Source organism: Chiloscyllium punctatum, chromosome 37, assembly GCF_047496795.1.
Source record: "Chiloscyllium punctatum isolate Juve2018m chromosome 37, sChiPun1.3, whole genome shotgun sequence".
NCBI lineage: Eukaryota > Metazoa > Chordata > Chondrichthyes > Orectolobiformes > Hemiscylliidae > Chiloscyllium > Chiloscyllium punctatum.
The window spans coordinates 24,973,031-24,990,554 of record NC_092775.1 but is presented as its reverse complement, the minus strand read 5'-3'; the positions used below and the strand labels follow the sequence as shown (position 1 = coordinate 24,990,554).

The 17,524-nt window shown below is 41.8% G+C and overlaps 1 protein-coding gene across 1 annotated transcript; it reads right to left on the bottom strand.

Moving 5' to 3' along the window:
* Positions 1-569: 569 nt before the first annotated feature.
* On the bottom strand, positions 570-16,237 carry LOC140462947 (serine/arginine-rich splicing factor 6-like). Its single transcript, XM_072556478.1, has 6 exons — positions 16,046-16,237; positions 13,424-13,584; positions 12,696-12,814; positions 12,392-12,594; positions 5,118-5,213; positions 570-1,774 (listed from the first exon to the last, which is right to left on the bottom strand). The coding sequence occupies exons 1-6, from the start codon at positions 16,150-16,152 to the stop codon at positions 1,402-1,404; spliced, it is 1,059 nt and encodes a 352-aa protein (XP_072412579.1). The 5' UTR covers positions 16,153-16,237; the 3' UTR covers positions 570-1,401.
* Positions 16,238-17,524: the final 1,287 nt, after the last annotated feature.

The following is a 17,524-nucleotide window of genomic DNA, read 5'->3' as shown; positions in this document are numbered from 1 at the left end:
CACTTTTCTTCACAAATACAGACACATCTTCCCTGTAATTTTCAGATTTTCTAACATGCTTAAGTGATTCTTCGGAATACAATTTCTGCCAGAAAGCAAAATTTGCAGTTCCCAGTTGGTGGTCTGATAGCTAATCCCAAAGAAGGGAAAAAAATTATTCAGAAAAAAAAAATCAAAGTCAATCTTGAACAAAAAAAAGCAACACATCATATCTACTGGTGTCCTTTTGGTATACATTTTAACATAAAAATCAACTTGTATCCAAGCCAATGATTGTTCTTGTGCAGACTTGATAGGCCAAAAGGACCTTGTTCTATGCTGTAGACCTCTGACTCCTGAACCATCATTAAGCAAAAAATCTTGTTCAGTTATCCACAAAAGTTTTGCTACGCGGAGTCAGAAGCTGGGCATTCTGCACTGTCTCATTTACTTTTGTAGCAACTAGATACTCAAACATGTAGTTATCTCTGCTTAGCACGGTTGGGAAAACTTTCACTTTAATAGGAGAGCTATCCTCATTTGGTAGCTTAAGACAAAACAATAAAGTTCAAGAAATAAAATGACAAAAGTTGCAATAAAATGCTTTATTAAAACCATGCATATTTCAAGTATGTTCTCATGTAAAAAAAAACATGCATCTGTAAATGCTGGTCTGCACAAAGATCAAAAACCTAAATTAAAATAGTTTACCTTTAGCATAGGGGGACAGTTACACAAATTCAATTGCAAATAATGTGTCCATTACAACATATGCAATGTTATTTAGAAAGTCATTCCTGCCTAAAAAGCTCTTCACAGCTACATGTGAGCTTGACAAGATTACATTGTTAATATGTATAGTTTAGCTACATAGACACCAACTGTTAAAGATTGGGATTCATAAGTATTACATTAGATACTTCAGGGAGTATGATACACAATTATAGTCTTGCCACCTCCAAAGAATTGCCTACTGCACACAAGATCATGCCAGGGAGCCAAATTAGATAATTCAAATAGATAATTTAAAGTTGACATGACTTGTATATTTTAAAATTAGAATTTTGGCACCAAAATGAAGTGTAACTATCAGGATGTTTTGTACAGTTCTTAATGCACAATACTTTGTGCAATATCCCAGCAATAAAAAAAAAGTAGGAAATTAAAATCAAAGCTCCCTCAAATAGCACAATACACTTTGAAAAGGTTATCAATAGAAGCAAAAAAGCAACAGTCCTATTTGCACTTATTGCTCAGAGTAATTTAGAAGTTTATGTACAATATCCCTATACTGTACTCTACACTAGAAAAGAAAAACACCAGTTTGAAAAAAATCTGGAGTCTCAAGAGTTGTGTTTACATATACAGCTATTTTAAGGAAAACATCCAGCTCAAGTTCAACATTCATAAGGCAGTTGTTTGCTAATCCTTAGAGCCAGATCGAGATCTGGATATCGATCTAGATCGGGACCTAGATGCTGATCTAGAACGAGTGTTGGATGGAGATGCATTTGCTGATCTTGGCTTTGAATTAACTGGTGATGCAAGAAGTGGTGCTTCTCTTGATCTTGAGCGGGACTTTGAACGTGAACGAGACATTGATTTAGCATCTCCTTTACCATTTACTTGAGGGGATTTGGATCTGCTGTGTGACTTATTATTCAATTCAGATTTTGATTTGCTTGGTGATCGAGAACGAGAGCCCTTGTCAGACATGACTTTGGAATTACCTCTTGATCTAGATTTCCTTTCTGCAGACTTTGATTTGGACCTGGAATGGTCCTTGCTCTGAGATCTAAGGTTAGAAATACAAGGGAAAATTATTAAAGTACCCCCTTTTTTTGCATACCAAATTTAGCAAAACAGTTGCAAGAAATTGAGATAAAAATTCAAATCAGATTGAATATAAATGCCTTACAATAGTTAAAATGAGTTTACTTAGCAAATATATATGGATCAGAAAGTGCTTAGCTTGCTACACTAACTACTGTCTGGGCATTTGAATTAATCCAGGTCCCTAACTGTCCTATAAAACCACTTTTTTTTTTAAAATATAGGAAAGTAAAGTTACCAAAGGTTCCCAACTAACTGATATTCTGCAATCCTCAATGAATATTCATATACTATTTCCATCAAAGAGAGTGGTTTGATCCTGAAAGCAATCCTAACCTCATTGCTGCTGACTATTATTGACAAGGTCCCAGAAGACAGGTTACATAGTCAATACAGTGGAAGAAAGAAAATTACGTCAAAATATAATAGTTAAACATAAGTTATGAGGTTCAACTAACAAATGGGCAGTGTGCTGGGTAAAGACAAAGAAAAATCAAACACATAGTCTTGTTTCTGTAATTCAGTACTATTTCCATATTCATTTGTAAATTTATACCGTGTACTGCACAAATTATAAAATATACCAGCACATATCTATTTTGGGAAAGCAAATCTTAGCAGGACTTATACACTTAATGGTAAGGTCCTAGGGAGTGTTGCTGAACAAAGAGACCTTGGAGTGCAGGTTCATAGCTCCTTGAAAGTGGAGTCACAGGTAGATAGGATAGTGAAGGCGTTAGGTATGCTTGCCTTTATTGGTCAGAGTATTGAGTACAGGAGTTGGGAGGTCATGTTGCAGCTGTACAGGACATTGGTTAGGCCACTGTTGAAATACTGAATGCAATTCTGGTCTCCTTCTATCGGAAAGGAGGTTGTGAAACTTGAAAGGGCTCGGAAAGTATTAATAAGGATGTTGCCAGGGTTGGAGGATTTGAGCTAAAGGGAGGGGCTGTTTTCCCTGGAGCGTCGGGGGCTGAGGGGTGACTTATAGAGGTTTACAAAATTATGAGGGGCATGGATAGGGTAAATAGGCAAAATCTTTTTCCTGGAGTCAGGGAGTCCAGAACTAGAGGGCATAGGTTTGGGGTGAGAGGGAAAGATATAAAAGAGACCTACAGGGCAACTTTTCCACACAGAGGGTGATACAGGTATGGAATGAGCTGCCAGAGGAAGTGGAGGAGGCTGGTACAATTGCAACATTTAAGAGGCACTTGGATGGATATATAAATAGGAAGGGTTTGGAGAGATATGGGCTAGGTGCTGGCAGGTGGGACTAGATAGGGTAGGATATCTGGTCGACATGGAGGGGTTGGACCGAAGGGTCTGTTTCCATGTTTTGCATCTCTATGACTCTATAACTTTAATATAATTATTATTGTCCAATGTAATGTGCCAAGTGCCAACTCCAAACTTCAGTAATCCTTGCAGAGTAGTTAACTAAGTAAATAAAGAACAGGATATTTAGATAGAAAAGGCAAATAATTTTTTTTGTGGCAAACTTAAAGAAAAATCTTCACATCCATGATGGTTGATCTAACATTTAGAATCAAGGAACATTTTTTCTGGTAATATATAAAACTCCCAAAAGAATATCTTTTGCATGCCTTAATAACCATATTAGATTAGATTAGATTACTTACAGTGTGGAAACAGGCCCTTCGGCCCAACAAGTCCACACCGCCCCGCCGAAGCGCAACCCACCCATACCCCTATATTTACCCCTTACCTAACACTACGGGCAATTTAGCATAGCCAATCCACCTGACCTGCACATCTTTGGACTGTGGGAGGAAACCGGAGCACCCGGAGGAAACCCACGCAGACACGGGGAGAACGTGCAAACTCCACACAGTCAGTCGCCTGAGGCGGGAACTGAACCCGGGTCTCAGGCGCTGTGAGGCAGCAGTGCTAACCACTGTGCCACCGTGCCGCCCACGTTATACTGAACTCAATTCAATTTATTTTAAATATAGTCAATCCTCTTTAAGCCCCGACCAATTTAAAAATGTCTCAACTCTCCTGAACAGCTAGCAAATTACAAGGAGGAACTTAAAAATAGTTAAATAAAAAAACTAACTCACCTCACCACCCACCACAATCCAAAAAAGATTGAAAAGCGGAATGCTCACAAAGTTCAATACCAAAATAAGGAGGGATACTGGACCCAAAACATTAACTCTGCTTTCTCTCCACAGGTGCTGCCAGACCTGAGTTTTTCCAGCAATCTGATTTTGACCCAAAACACATGCATTGATGGGAGAATACACCAATCCTAATGCTCAATGTTTACCATAGAACAAATGAGCCACAGATAAAAATTTCTCAAACAGGCAAAAACCCTAAGCAACAAATAAGACCAGAAGCAGGTGTACCTATTCCAACAATATAAACAATGACAAAAACAAAATTTACATGTTTAAAAATAAGGCAAACTAACAAATATTAGAGCAAATAAGATTAAGTTTGTTGGTTAACAGTCAGGTTATCAGAGTTCAGATTACGTGCAACATACTCACACTATATTGAATTTATCAGAATTCTGCTCAAAATTCAGTTATACAACAAATGTACGTCATGCCATTATATTAGACCACCTAAATAGGTTAGCACTGCTGCCTCACAGCGCCTGAGACCCGGGTTCAATTCCCGCCTCAGGCGACTGACTGTGTGGAGTTTGCACGTTCTCCCCGTGTCTGCGTGGGTTTCCTCCGGGTGCTCCGGTTTCCTCCCACACTCCAAAGATGTGCAGGCCAGGTGAATTGGCCATGCTAAATTGTCCATAGTGTTAGGTAAGGGGTAAAATGTAGATGTAGGGGTATGGGTGGGTTACGCTTCGGCGGGGCGGTGTGGACTTGTTGGGCCGAAGGGCCTGTTTCCACACTGTAAGTAATCTAATCTAATCTAATCTAATCAATATATTGCAGATGTCGGAAACATCAAGAGAAAAATGCTCAAAAAACTTCAACAGATCTGCCTGCATTTGGGAGAAGGGAAAGAGTTAATGTTTCAGGTCATGACCTGGATACAGAAATGTTAATGTTTCTACCATTACAGAAATTGTCAGGCCTGCTGAATGTTTGTATTTTTCTTCTTTTTTAAAATTATACCTGCCCACACTTAATATAACCATGAAGATTTTTCACAAGGTCACTAGACAGTATTGCGTATCTTCAGTAATAAGAGTACAATTCAATTCACCTCCATAATTTTAAATCAAGATCCATCACAGAACAATTGTGTGTAAAGTTATACATACCATGCAGAATTTGCCTTCTAAAATTCAGCCATTCAATAAATTTACCTACCGTGAACGTGACCTGCTCTTTGAAGCACTGCCAGACCGACTTCGACTGGTCCTACGACTTCTGCTCCGTGAATGACGATGGCTTCGGGACCTGGACCTATAAAATTAAAATATTACAAGTGATAAGGCAGCAAACTAACAGGCATTTCTTTTTGTCAGTTATCATGTATCAAAATATGCACCTTCATTCCAAGTTTCTCAACAAACATTTCCTGAGAACAGTACATTTTGGAAAACTGAGAATATTTTTAAGATACACAGAGCAGTTTAACATCAAGATGAAAGGTAGCAGTATGCTGTTGCAGCATGTGTATCTGACAATTTGTCTTCATGTCTCCATTGGAGAAGCCGACGACTGGCTTCAAGTGCCCAAAACAATCAGACATGAAATCCTGACAAACACCAACACCAACACCAACACCAACACCAACACCAACACCAACACCAACACCAACACCAACACCAACACCAACACCAACACCAACACCAACACCAACACCAACACCAACACCAACACCAACACCAACACCAACACCAACACCAACACCAACACCAACACCATCTTTTTTTGTAACATTGGCTTGAGGGACAAATATTGAGCAAGCTATTGGGGAGAACATTTCAATAGTGATACACGATCTTTCATTTCAAACACAAAGGACAGGGCTTTTATTTAAACCTCATCTGAAGGACTGCACCTCAGACATTGCAACACTCCCTCGATAGTGTGGTGCTGGAAAAGCACAGCAGTCAGGCAGCTACCAAAGGGCAGGAGAATTGAGGTTCGTGCATAAGCGCTTCATCAGGAAGGATACCATATGGCTTCTTTCTCTGTCTCTCTTTTTGTCAGGATTTCATGTCCGATTGTTTGGGCACTTGAAGCCAGTCGTCGTCTTCTCCAATGGAGATATGAAGACAAATTGTCAGATGCACATGCTGCAGCAGCATACTGCTACCTTTCATCTTAATGTTAAACTGCTCTGTGTATCTTAAAAATATTTTCATTTTTACAAAACGCACTGTTCACAGGAAATGTTTGTTGAGAAACTTGGAACAACGGTGCATATTTTGATGTTTGTGCTTAGTTGGGGTTTAGACCAACAATCTTCTGAATCAGAGACAAGAGTCCAATCACTAATGTTATCTACAACTACATTATCTAACTCCTGATTTTGAATATTCTCAAGGAATCTAGTCTCAGAGCAGAGTTTAGCAGTAGCAGTCACACCACTTAATATGGAGTTCAAATCTCAAATCATACCTCAAGTCATAACCTAGCTCAATGTGGTACTGAGGGGCTGCGGCACTGGTGCAGGCCACATTTATCAGAGAAGACAATAAACATGATACTAGCTTGTCTTTTGAGGTAAGCAAAAAAAAAGGTTAGAAATATAGCAGTCCTGAGAAACCACGGCAACAAATTTTCTTCAATCAAACATCAGCTAAGCAGATTTCCTGGTCATTAAACTCACCTGGAATAATGATATATAAAAATTGGCTGTAATATTACCAGACAAGATCCTGAAGCTGTGAAAGATGCAATGAACGCAACTTTCTTCTTTCAATCGTGATGTGGAAGAGCCGGTGTTGGACACGGGGTGGTCAAAGTTGAAAATCACACAACACCAGGCTATAGTCCCACAGGTTCAGTCACAACCATCTGATGAAGGAGCAGCACGCCGAAAGCTAGCGCTTCCAAATAAACCTGTTGGACTACAACCTGTTGTTGCGTGATTTATAACTTCTGTCAATCAGTCTATGCTCACATCAATTCAACTTTACCACTGTCCTACGATACTTAAGGCAGCTAGGTCAATTTAATAATACCATTTTGGGTGACTGAAACATTATGTACTGTACCAGGGGAAATCTAGAGTCAAAAGTTATACAGACCTTTCAGTCCAACTCGTCTGCGCTGACCAGATATCCCAAACTGACGTAGTGCCATTTGTCAGCATTTGGGACATATCCCTCCAAACCCTTTCTACTCATGTACCCATCCAGATGCCTTTTAATTACACCCAACACCTCCTCTGACAGCTTGTTCCACACCACACACAACACTCCGCATGAAAAAGCTGCCCCATAGCTCCCTTTTAAAGCATTCCCCTCTCACCTTAAACCTATGCTCTCAAGTTTTGGATTTCCCTTGCCTAGGGAAAAAGACCTTATCTATTCACCCTATTAATATGCCTCATGATTTTATAAACCTTTATAAAAGGTTACTCATCAGCCTCCAAAGCTCCAGGAAAACAAAAAAAAAGTGTCCCAGTCTATACAGTTCTCCCTTTTCCTCAAATCCTCCAATCCTTGTAAATCTTTTATGCACCATCTCTAGGCTAGCAACATCTTTCCTCGTGAATATTGAGTAGTTTTCTTGATGGTTCTTGTTATGGAAAATCTTTCATATTGCTGTAACTCAGAATGCATGACTTTCTCACACACCTATTTCAGTCTTCTCTCTCAGTTTCTAAATGCTCCAACACAGTACCCTCATTAGCATTTCTGAACAGCAATGCCCAGTGTCTGGCTCTTCAGAATTTATCTCTGCACTTCCTTCAGTTACTTAATTTAGCAGATGCAAATTCCTGCAACTAAGCACAGCTCTTCCTGAACTTTAGTTAGGACCACTCTTACTTTTGTAATTCAAACTTTGCCATTTAACAGATGGGGTTTGGCACAAGTAACTTGTTACTGACTTCATATTCCTTGATCCGTAAGGTATGTAGTCATAGAGATATACAGCACAAACTCTTTGGTCCAACTCGCCCATGCCGACCAGATATCATAACATAATCTCGTCCCATTTGCCAACACTTGGCCCATATCCTAAACTTTTCCTATTCATATCCCCATCCAGATGTCTTTTAAAATGCTGCAATTGTACCAGCCTCCACCATTTCCTCTGGCAGCTCATTCCATACATGCACAACCCTCTGCATGAAAAAGTTGCCCCTTAGGTCCCTTTTACATCTTTTCCCCATCTCACCTTAAACCCATGCCCTCTAGTTCTGGACTCCTCGACCCCAGGGATAAGACTTTGCCTATTTATCCTGTCCATACCCCTCATGATTTTATAAATCTCTGTAAGGTCACCCCTTAGCCTTCGATGCTCCAGGGAAAACAGCCCCAGCCCATTCAGCCTGTCCAACCCGCAACATCCTTGTACATCTTTTCTGAACCCTTTCAAGTTTCACAAAATCCTTCCAATAGGAAGGAGACCAGCATTGCACGCAATATTCCAAAAGTGGCCTAACCAGTGTCCTGTATAGCCCCATGACCCCCAACGCCTATACTCAATACTCTGACCAATAAAGGAAGCATATCAAACTCCTTCTTCACTACCCTATCTAACTGTGACTCCACTTTCAAAGAGCAATGAACCTGCACTTCAAGGTCTCTTTGTTCAGCAAAACTCCCTAGGACCTTACCATTAAGGTATATAGGTCCTGCTCTGATTTGCTACTCCAAAATGCAGCACCTCGCATTTATCTAAATTAAACTCCATCTACCACTCTTCAGCCCATTGGCCCATCTGATCAAGATTCCATTGTAATCTGAGGTAAACATCTTCACTGTCCACTATACCTCCAATTTTGGGGTCATCTGCAAATTGACTTAACTATACTTATGTTCACATCCAAATCATTTGTATAAATGACTAAAATTAGTGGACCCAGCACCGATGCTTTTGCACTCCACTGGTCACAGGCCTCCAGTCTGAAAAGCAACCCTCCGCCACCACCCTCTGTCTATTACCTTCGAGCCAGTTCTGTATCCAAATGGCTAGTTCACCCTGCATTCCATGAGATCTAACCTTCCTAAGCAGTCTCGATTGGGGAACCTTGTTGAATACTTTACTGAAGTGCGTATAGTTCATGTCCACCATTCTGCCCTCAATCTTGTTTGGTACTACTTCAAAAAACTCAATCAAGTTTGTGAGACATGATTTCCAACGCACAGTCATGCTGACTATCCCTAATCAGTCCTTGCCTTTCCAAATAAGTGTATGACCTGTCCCTCAGGATTGCCTCCAACAACTTGCCCACCACCAACATCAAACTCACCAGTCTATAGTTCCTGGCTTTTCCTTAACACCTTTCTTAAATAGCGGTACCACGTTAGCCAACCTCCAGTCTTCCAGCACTTCATCTGTGACTATCAATGATACAAAATCTCAGCAAGGGGCCCAGCAATCACTTCCAGAGCTTCCCACAGAATTCTTGGGTACACCTTATCAGGTCCTGGGGATTTATCCACTTTTATACATTTCAAGGCATGCAGTACCACCTCCGTAACAGACATTTTTCAAGAGGTCATCATTTATTTCCCTACATTCTATATCAATCATGTCCTTCTCCACAGTAAACACTGCTGCAAAAGACTCATTTACTGTCTCCCCCAACTTCTATGGCTCCATGCATAGACTGTCTTGCTGATTTTTGAGGGATTCTATTCACTCCCTACTTACTCTTTTGTCCTCAATGTATTCATAAAAATACTTTGGATTCTCCTTAACTCTATTTGCCAAAGCTATCTCATGTCCTGTTCCTGCCCTTCTGATTTCCCTCAAGTATACTCCTACTGCCTTTCTACTCTAAAGGATTCACTCAATCTCTCCTGTCTATACCTGACATACATTTCCTTCTTTTTCTTAAATCAAAACCTCAATTTGTCTAGTCATCCAGCATTCCCTATGCCTACCAGCCTTTCCTATCACCCTAACAGGAATATACTGTCTCTGGACTCTCGTTATCTCATTTCTAAAGGCTTTCCATTTTCCGGCTGTCCCTTTATCTGCGAACATCTGCCCCCAAATCAGCATTTGGAGGTTCTTGCCTAATACCATCAAAATTAGCCTTCCTCCAATTTAGAACTTCAACTTTTAGATCCAGTCTATCCTTTTCCATCACTGTTTTAAAACGAATAGAATTATGGTCGCCAGCCCCAAAGTGCTCCCCCCCACTGACACCTCAGTCACCTGCCTTGCCTTATTTCCCAAGAGCAGGTCACATGTTGCACCTTCTCTAGTGGGTACATCAACATACTGAATCAGAAAAGTTTCTTGTACATGGCTACATTTCTCTCCATTTAAACCCTTAAACTATGGCAGTCCCAGTTTATGTTTGGAAAGTTAAAATCCTTTACCAGAATCACCCTATTATTCTTACAGATAACTGAAATCTCCATACAAATTTGTCAGAGGGAAAATGAGAAACAATCAGGGGATCTATAACACAACCCCAATAAGTGATCATCCCTTTCCGATTTCTCAGTTCCACCCAAACAACTTCCCTGGATGTATTCCCAGGAATATCCTCCCTACATACACCAGTAATGCTATCCCTTAATCAAAAATGCCACTCCCACACCTCTCTCACCTCCCTTTATATCGTTCCTATAGCATCCTGGAACATTAAGCTGCCAGTCCTGTCCATCCCTGAACCATGTTTCTGTAATTGCTACTGATATCCCAGTCCCATGTTCTTAACTAGGCCCCAAGTTCACCTGCCCTCCCTGTTAGGCTCTTGCATTGAAATAAATGCAGTTTAATTTATCGGCCCTACCTGTTCTCCACTTTGTTCCTAGCTGCCCTCACTGTTTGACTCACTCCTTTTCCCAACTGTACCAGTCTCAGATTAACCTCTTTTCTCACTATTACCCCGGTCCCACACACCACCTTACTAGCTTAAGTCCTCCCAAGCAGCTCTAGCAAATCTCCCCATCAGTATATTAGTTCCCTTCCAAATCAGGCACAATCCATCCTTCTTGTAAGGTCACTTCTACTCCAGAAGCGATTCCAATGATCCAAAAACATGAACCAATCTCCCATGCACCAGCTCCTCGGCCACACATTCATCTGCTCGATCCTCCTATTCCTACCCTCACATGCTTGTAGCACCGGGAGTATCCAGATATTATTACCCTCTAGGAATTAGTTTTAAAAATCCTGCCTAACTTTCTGTATTCTCCTGACAGAATCTCATCCTTTTCCCTTCCTATGTCGCTAGTTCCAATGTGTACAATGACCTCCCTTTTGAGGGTATCCTGCACCCTCTTTTGAGACATCCTTGATCCTGGTTCCAGGGAGACAACACACCATTCTGATTTTTCACTGCTAGCTGCAGAAACATTTATCTGTGCCTCTGACTAGAAAGAGTCCCCTATCACAACTGATCGCTTGGAACCCCCCCCATAAGCTCTAACGTAACGAGGGCTGTCTCGATACCAGAAACTTGGCTGTTCATGCTATATTCCCCGAGAGTCCATCATCCCCTACATTTTCCAGAACAGCATGTTTGTTTGAAATGGGGATAGCCACAGAGACTCCTGCACTACCTGCCTGCCTTTCCTGGAGTTATTGAGTGTATCTGAGGCTTTTCTCCCTTCCTATAACTGCCATTCATCACACCTCCTGGCTCTTTTAAATTCCTCACTGCTTCTGTCACTCCAACCAATGCATTCAATCTGCTAGGATTCACAACCAAACACACTTCCTGCAGACAATCTTCAGTAACATGTAAACTCTCCCTAAACTCCTACATCCAACAAGAGCATACCACTCTACTAAAAACCATCTTTGCTCCTTCACAATCTACAGAAACAGAAAATAACAGTCCTTTTGTTCTTAAAAAAAAAGTGCTCCTTTTGTCTGTCCTTCTCCCTTATATCTGGATGTAAATCTTGCTAGAAAGGTTGCTTCATACCAAATGCAGCATTCTCTACTATGACTTGGTCAAGTATTCCCGCTATCAGCGGAAATAAAGCTTTCAGCTAGCATATTCTTAACTTCTCAAACCCTTTTAAACGCATAGGCTGGAGACATTCCTCCCCATCTTCTAAAAAGAACTCCATACCTTGCTTCTACCACAAAGCTTCAACACCAGGAACTTAAAGAAAACATAAAAAGGTTGAAAACAAAAACAACATTTGCAAAACAATCCAGGTCAGTATCAGGTGGAAAAATTATCCACAGGCCAGAATCCATCGTCAGAACTCAAAGCAACATTAACTATTTTTTAATAGATGCTAATACTTCCGCTATCATGTTTTTATTCACAGCTTCCACGTCTAAATTTTCTTTGTGTTGAACACTACCTAGGTGGCATTGATGTGCACAAGATCTCGAGGATATTACAAACTGTCATAAAAAGTATTAACTAAAAGTTCCATACAGCAAGCCAATTATCACACATGCAGGCATTTCTAACTTTATAGTAAGATCCTGATTAAGCAAATATTTCTCCGCTAACATGCACTGAAAAGAGCACTCACCTCGATCGACTACCAGAAGAGGAGCGTCGATTACGGGGGCGGTCTTCAACCAATCGAATCTTTCTTGCATTGATTTCAGTGCCATCCAGCTTGTCCAAAGCTCGTTTCATATCAGAGTATGATCGGAATTCAATTACTCCTTCATTCATACGCTGCTTATGAGCATCTGCATAGGTCACTTCTCCTGCTTGTCTCATGAAATCCTTCAAAAACGTAAACAAAAAAAAACAAACAAACAGTCAGAGAAGAAAGAAACTGCAATTTTAACGTTTCTTGAAAATTCATATGTAGTCCCAAAATCTACTTTTAGGTCTTGCCAGCTGCAACGGCTTGAAAGATTTTCGACGATCAGTCTGAACTCTGTACGGACAGGGGGCCCATATTTCTCCCTTCCATTTCTTCGATATCCGTAACCACCACTGCCTTAAGAGGTTCAATAAAATGTCAGTGAGCACTCAACTTACAACAAATCTGTAATATTTTACATGAGAATGAAAACAGTTCAGACTATAAAGTAAACTCAGTTAATAATTACAATTTCATTGAATTTGCATTTACACTAAATGCTACAATTATGTTACCATGCATGTCTGCATTTATTTTGCCAAATATTAAAACTAAATATTACATCATGTACTTACATTCTAGCAGATTTTAGAAGTTTGGTACAACACACATATGGTAACAGGCACCTAGTTCAGATTAACCAGTAATGTCTAACCCTTGGCATCCTCATCACCCAGGGTCTAATGGCAAAGGCAGCTGTCGTCATGGCTTCCATTAGGTCAGCCAAACGCCAAAGGCTACATATTGTAAGGTAAAGCCAAGGTCAATCGGAACGGGCAGACATCTTAGCCTCACTGGATTCTTTCAATTAAAAGATCAAGGTCTCGTTAAAAAGGTTTGGATGAACACTTACACAATTTAAACAATGTTATATAATTTAAACAATAAAATGCCATTAGAAACATTTAAAAGCAAATTCAAAAGTTAAATGCAAGAATATGTTAAGCAAGATATTAAACCACTCACTGCGACCTCCACCACCACCATAACCACCGCCATAACTTCCATCACGACGTGGTCCTCTTGCATGTTCCACAATTATGCGCTCGCCACAAAGTTCTTTCCCATTCAGTTCATAGACCGCATCGTCTGCATCACGTGCATCTTCAAACTCAACAAACCCATACCTGAAAAGAATCAATTAAAACATTGTAGAATGTTTTTGCACGATGAACATTTTGCACATAGGTTCTCTGGTAGATATCCAGCAGTAATTACTATGCCCTCAAAGTGGACTAAAATTGATAGTTCAAAAGCATCTGCAAACCAACTCAGAATGTGGAAAATTAATAAGCCAAGACGAGGATAGAAGTGCTCGTGCTGCTAAATTTAGCTACAGCTAACTTTCGTTTTAACCAGCACCCTGATAAACTGGCAAAATTTTATACCCGAAATTTACCATATTACTATTTTCATCAAGATGTTCAAATAGTCAGTTGAGGGTGCAAGTGAGAAGGCTATATGGTGTCAAGTTTTATTGAAGGCAAAGTTACACCATGAAGTGATTTATACCATAAGTATAACAGTGATGTTTTCCAACCCCTGCATTATGTTTCTATTAGAGTCTGTTTTTATTGATTATATGGACTTCAAATCAAATATTCCAATTGATCAAATTAGTACAAACGTGGTTCTCTAGGTGCCAGTTAATAAAAAGCATGTTGTACAACTTTAAAAATAATGAATCAATGCTATGAAGTGAGAAATTCGTTTTGAGAGATTTTGTCACAATAATCTCTCTGCTTCTCAGAGAGAAGGCTCATGTTCCAATCCTGTCTGCCTTGGAGATGTGCTATAACATGTCCAAAAAAGGGAAACTAAAAACATCCTTAAATTCTTAACATTGACAGCAAATTTCCCTCAGAATTATTAAAACCAGTGTCAGCTCTTTATACGAAAATCATTTAGCCCTGTACCATGAACATTCAAGCCCAAAGATGTTCCAAATATCCACTGCCCTTTTAAAATATTCATTCTTTCACCATCACTTCTGATGGGAAATTTCACGTTCCAACACTGTAGAAAATTTCACCCAGACATTCCTTTGTTATTTTGCCAATTAGTAACTCAATATACTACGCAGGAGAGAGTGAGGACTGCAGATGCTGGAGATCAGAGTCAAAAGATGAAGTGTTGGAAAAGCACAGCCAGTCAGATAGCATCCGAGGAGCAGGGGAGTCGACATTTCAAGCATTAGCTCATTGCTGATGAACAGCTTATGTTCCAGCACCACCCTTTTTGGTTCTAAATTAAGTGCTCTCTAACTGAGTCAAAACAAATTTCTTTTCCTTCACAGTCATTGTCATAGAGTCATACAGCACAGAAACAGACCCTTGTGTCCAACTAGTCCACGCCAAGCAAAACCCCAAACTAAACTCGTCCCACCTGCCTGCTCCTGGCCCATTTACCTCCAACCCTTTCCTATTCATGTGCTTATCTAAGGTGTCTTTTAAACGTTGTAATTGTACCCACATTTACCCCTTTCTCGAAGTTTATCCCAAACGCATCACCCTGTGTTTAAAAATAAATGCCATATCTTCAGAAATTTAATTTGGCATAAATGACAATTCCAAAGTTAAGTTCCACTTTTTGTTCGCAATTTGGATCAAAAAACTAAGTTTGAGATTACTGTGGGTCTGCTGAACCACTTCTATAGCCGCAGGTTTTGCGAGAGCTGGTCATATATTATATTCTGGAACGATTTAAAAGGGCACAATTTGCAAAAAGGAAGCGCCTGGTCTGTAGTGTTAAAACCCGAAAGCGGGGGGGGGGGGGGGGGGGGGGGGAGTGAACGGTCTACCACGGAATGCTTCTATGGCTGGCGAAACCCACGTGGCGAGCAGAAATTAGCAAAGGACGAAATTTTGACAATTGGGCATTTGCGCTGGAAAACAAAGAAACCGTCTCACGTTTCAGAAAGAGCAGACTCAACACCATAAGGAAAGGTGGCACCTCAGGTGACATTTGTGAGAGAAATGCATGGAATGGAATTTCAATGGTAAAGCAAATGTAAACGCTAGGCGGAAAATAAAAAAAAACAAAAGCCCCCCCCCAGCAGTTGGGAACAACCCCATCCCAACACTGTCCCCCCCCCTCTCTCTCTGTTTTCCCTCCTCCTCCTCCCGCAAAGCCATGGCGTCCCCCTTTGAGCACCACCACCACTCCCCCCCTCCCCACCCCCCCAAAAAAGCCGTGGCCTCTCCCCTCTCGACTACGCCCCCCTCCCCCCGTCTCCCCCCGTCTCCTCACCCCCAACCGTGCCCTCACCACTCCCCTCCCTACCCCCGAGCCGCGGCCCCTCTCTCTCTCTCTCTCTCTCCCTCCCTCCTCCCCCGAGCCGCCATTTTATCCCAATCCACGCGGCACCCCCCCCCCCCCCCCTCCTCCTCCTCTTCCTCTCTCCATGAGGGAGAGAAAAACGAAGGTGAGCGCCGCACTTCCACGGCCGCCTGACTCTATACACCGCACGGTAGGGGTGGCCCAGCGGTACCGGGGGGAGGGTGTGAAGGGGAATCGTGGCCTGGGAGCGGGTCGCCTTCCCCCCTCCTCCTCCTCCTCAGCGCCTGCCGCCACCGCGGCGTCTCTCACCCGTTCTTCAGGTCCACCTCCAGCAGTTTGCCGTAACCCCTGAAGAACCTCTCCAGGTCCTTCTCTCGAACTTGGTAACTGAGCCTCCCGACGTACACACGCGGCATCTTTCTTGCTGTTTATTTATAATTTCTCTCCCCGCCCCTCCCCCCTCCTGGCTCACTCCGACCGACTCCGCCGCTTTATTTCTCTTTGTGCTTCTCCTGTGACGTGGAACACCACTCCACGCTCCCTCTCTCCTCCTCCCCGCGGAAAGACTCTCGCCGACAACGTCACCGAGACTTGCCGTCATCGCTTGCTGCGCGCCCTGCCTTCTGGGTCTTGTAGTTCTTCCTTGGCAAACTTCGCTGCTGCTGCTGCTGCTGCTGCTGCTGCTGTGGGAGCTACCTGCGCTTGTGGTGGCACTACGCAGACCCACCTCCTGTCAATGAATGCGACCAGACAGGAACAGCTTCCCCCTGCAACAAAATCAGAAACTGCCCGAGAATGTCAGCAGAAAAGATCAAATAACTGGTCATGCTGGAAATCTGAAACAAAAAAGTTGCTGGAAAAAAGCAGGTCTGGGAAAGAAATTCTTGACATCCAGGGTTCCCTGGTCTTGCTGACTTTGCCCTTCCCTCTTACTTTTAAAAGACTCCCACTTTCCAAATGTACACTTGCCTGCAAGTAAGTGCCCCCAGTCGATGTTTGCCAGAACCTGCCCAATGATGTTGACTTTGACATTTAGACACTTAAGAGTCATACAAATATACAGCACTGAAACAGACCCTTCATCCATAACAGCCAGATATCCTAAATTTGGTGAAAGTGAGGACTGCAGATGCTGGAGAGTAGAGTCGAGAGTGCGGTGCTGGAAGAGCACAGTAGGTCAGGCACCATCCAAGGAGCAGGAGAGTTGATGTTTCGGGCAAAAGCCCTTCATCAGGAATGGAATACCTCCATTCCCAGATCAGAAGTGGAGATGTTCACTGATTCACAATATTCAGCACCATTTATGACTCCTCAGGTACTGAAGTAGTCCATGGTCAAATACAAGATCTGGACAATAGCCAGGCTTGATCTGACAAGTGGCAAGTAATATTCAAGCCACACAAAAGCCAAGCAATGACCATCTCCAATCAGAGACAATCTAACCACTACCCCTTGACATTCAATAATTTTACGATCACTGAATCCACCACTGCCAACATTCTGGAGTGTTACATTGGCCAGAAGCTCAACAAGACTCACCTCATACGCACAGTGGTGGCTCAGAGGCAAGAAATACTGCAATGAGTAACTCATGTCCTGACTCCCCAAAGTGAGTCCACCATTTACAAGGCATAAGTCAAATATGTGATGTAATACTCTCCACTTACATGGATGGGTGCAGTTCCAACAACACTGAGGAAGCTGGACACCAAACAGGAAAAAGCAGCCTGCTTGATTGGCACCACATCCACAAGTGTCCACTTTCACCACCATTGACACTTAATAACA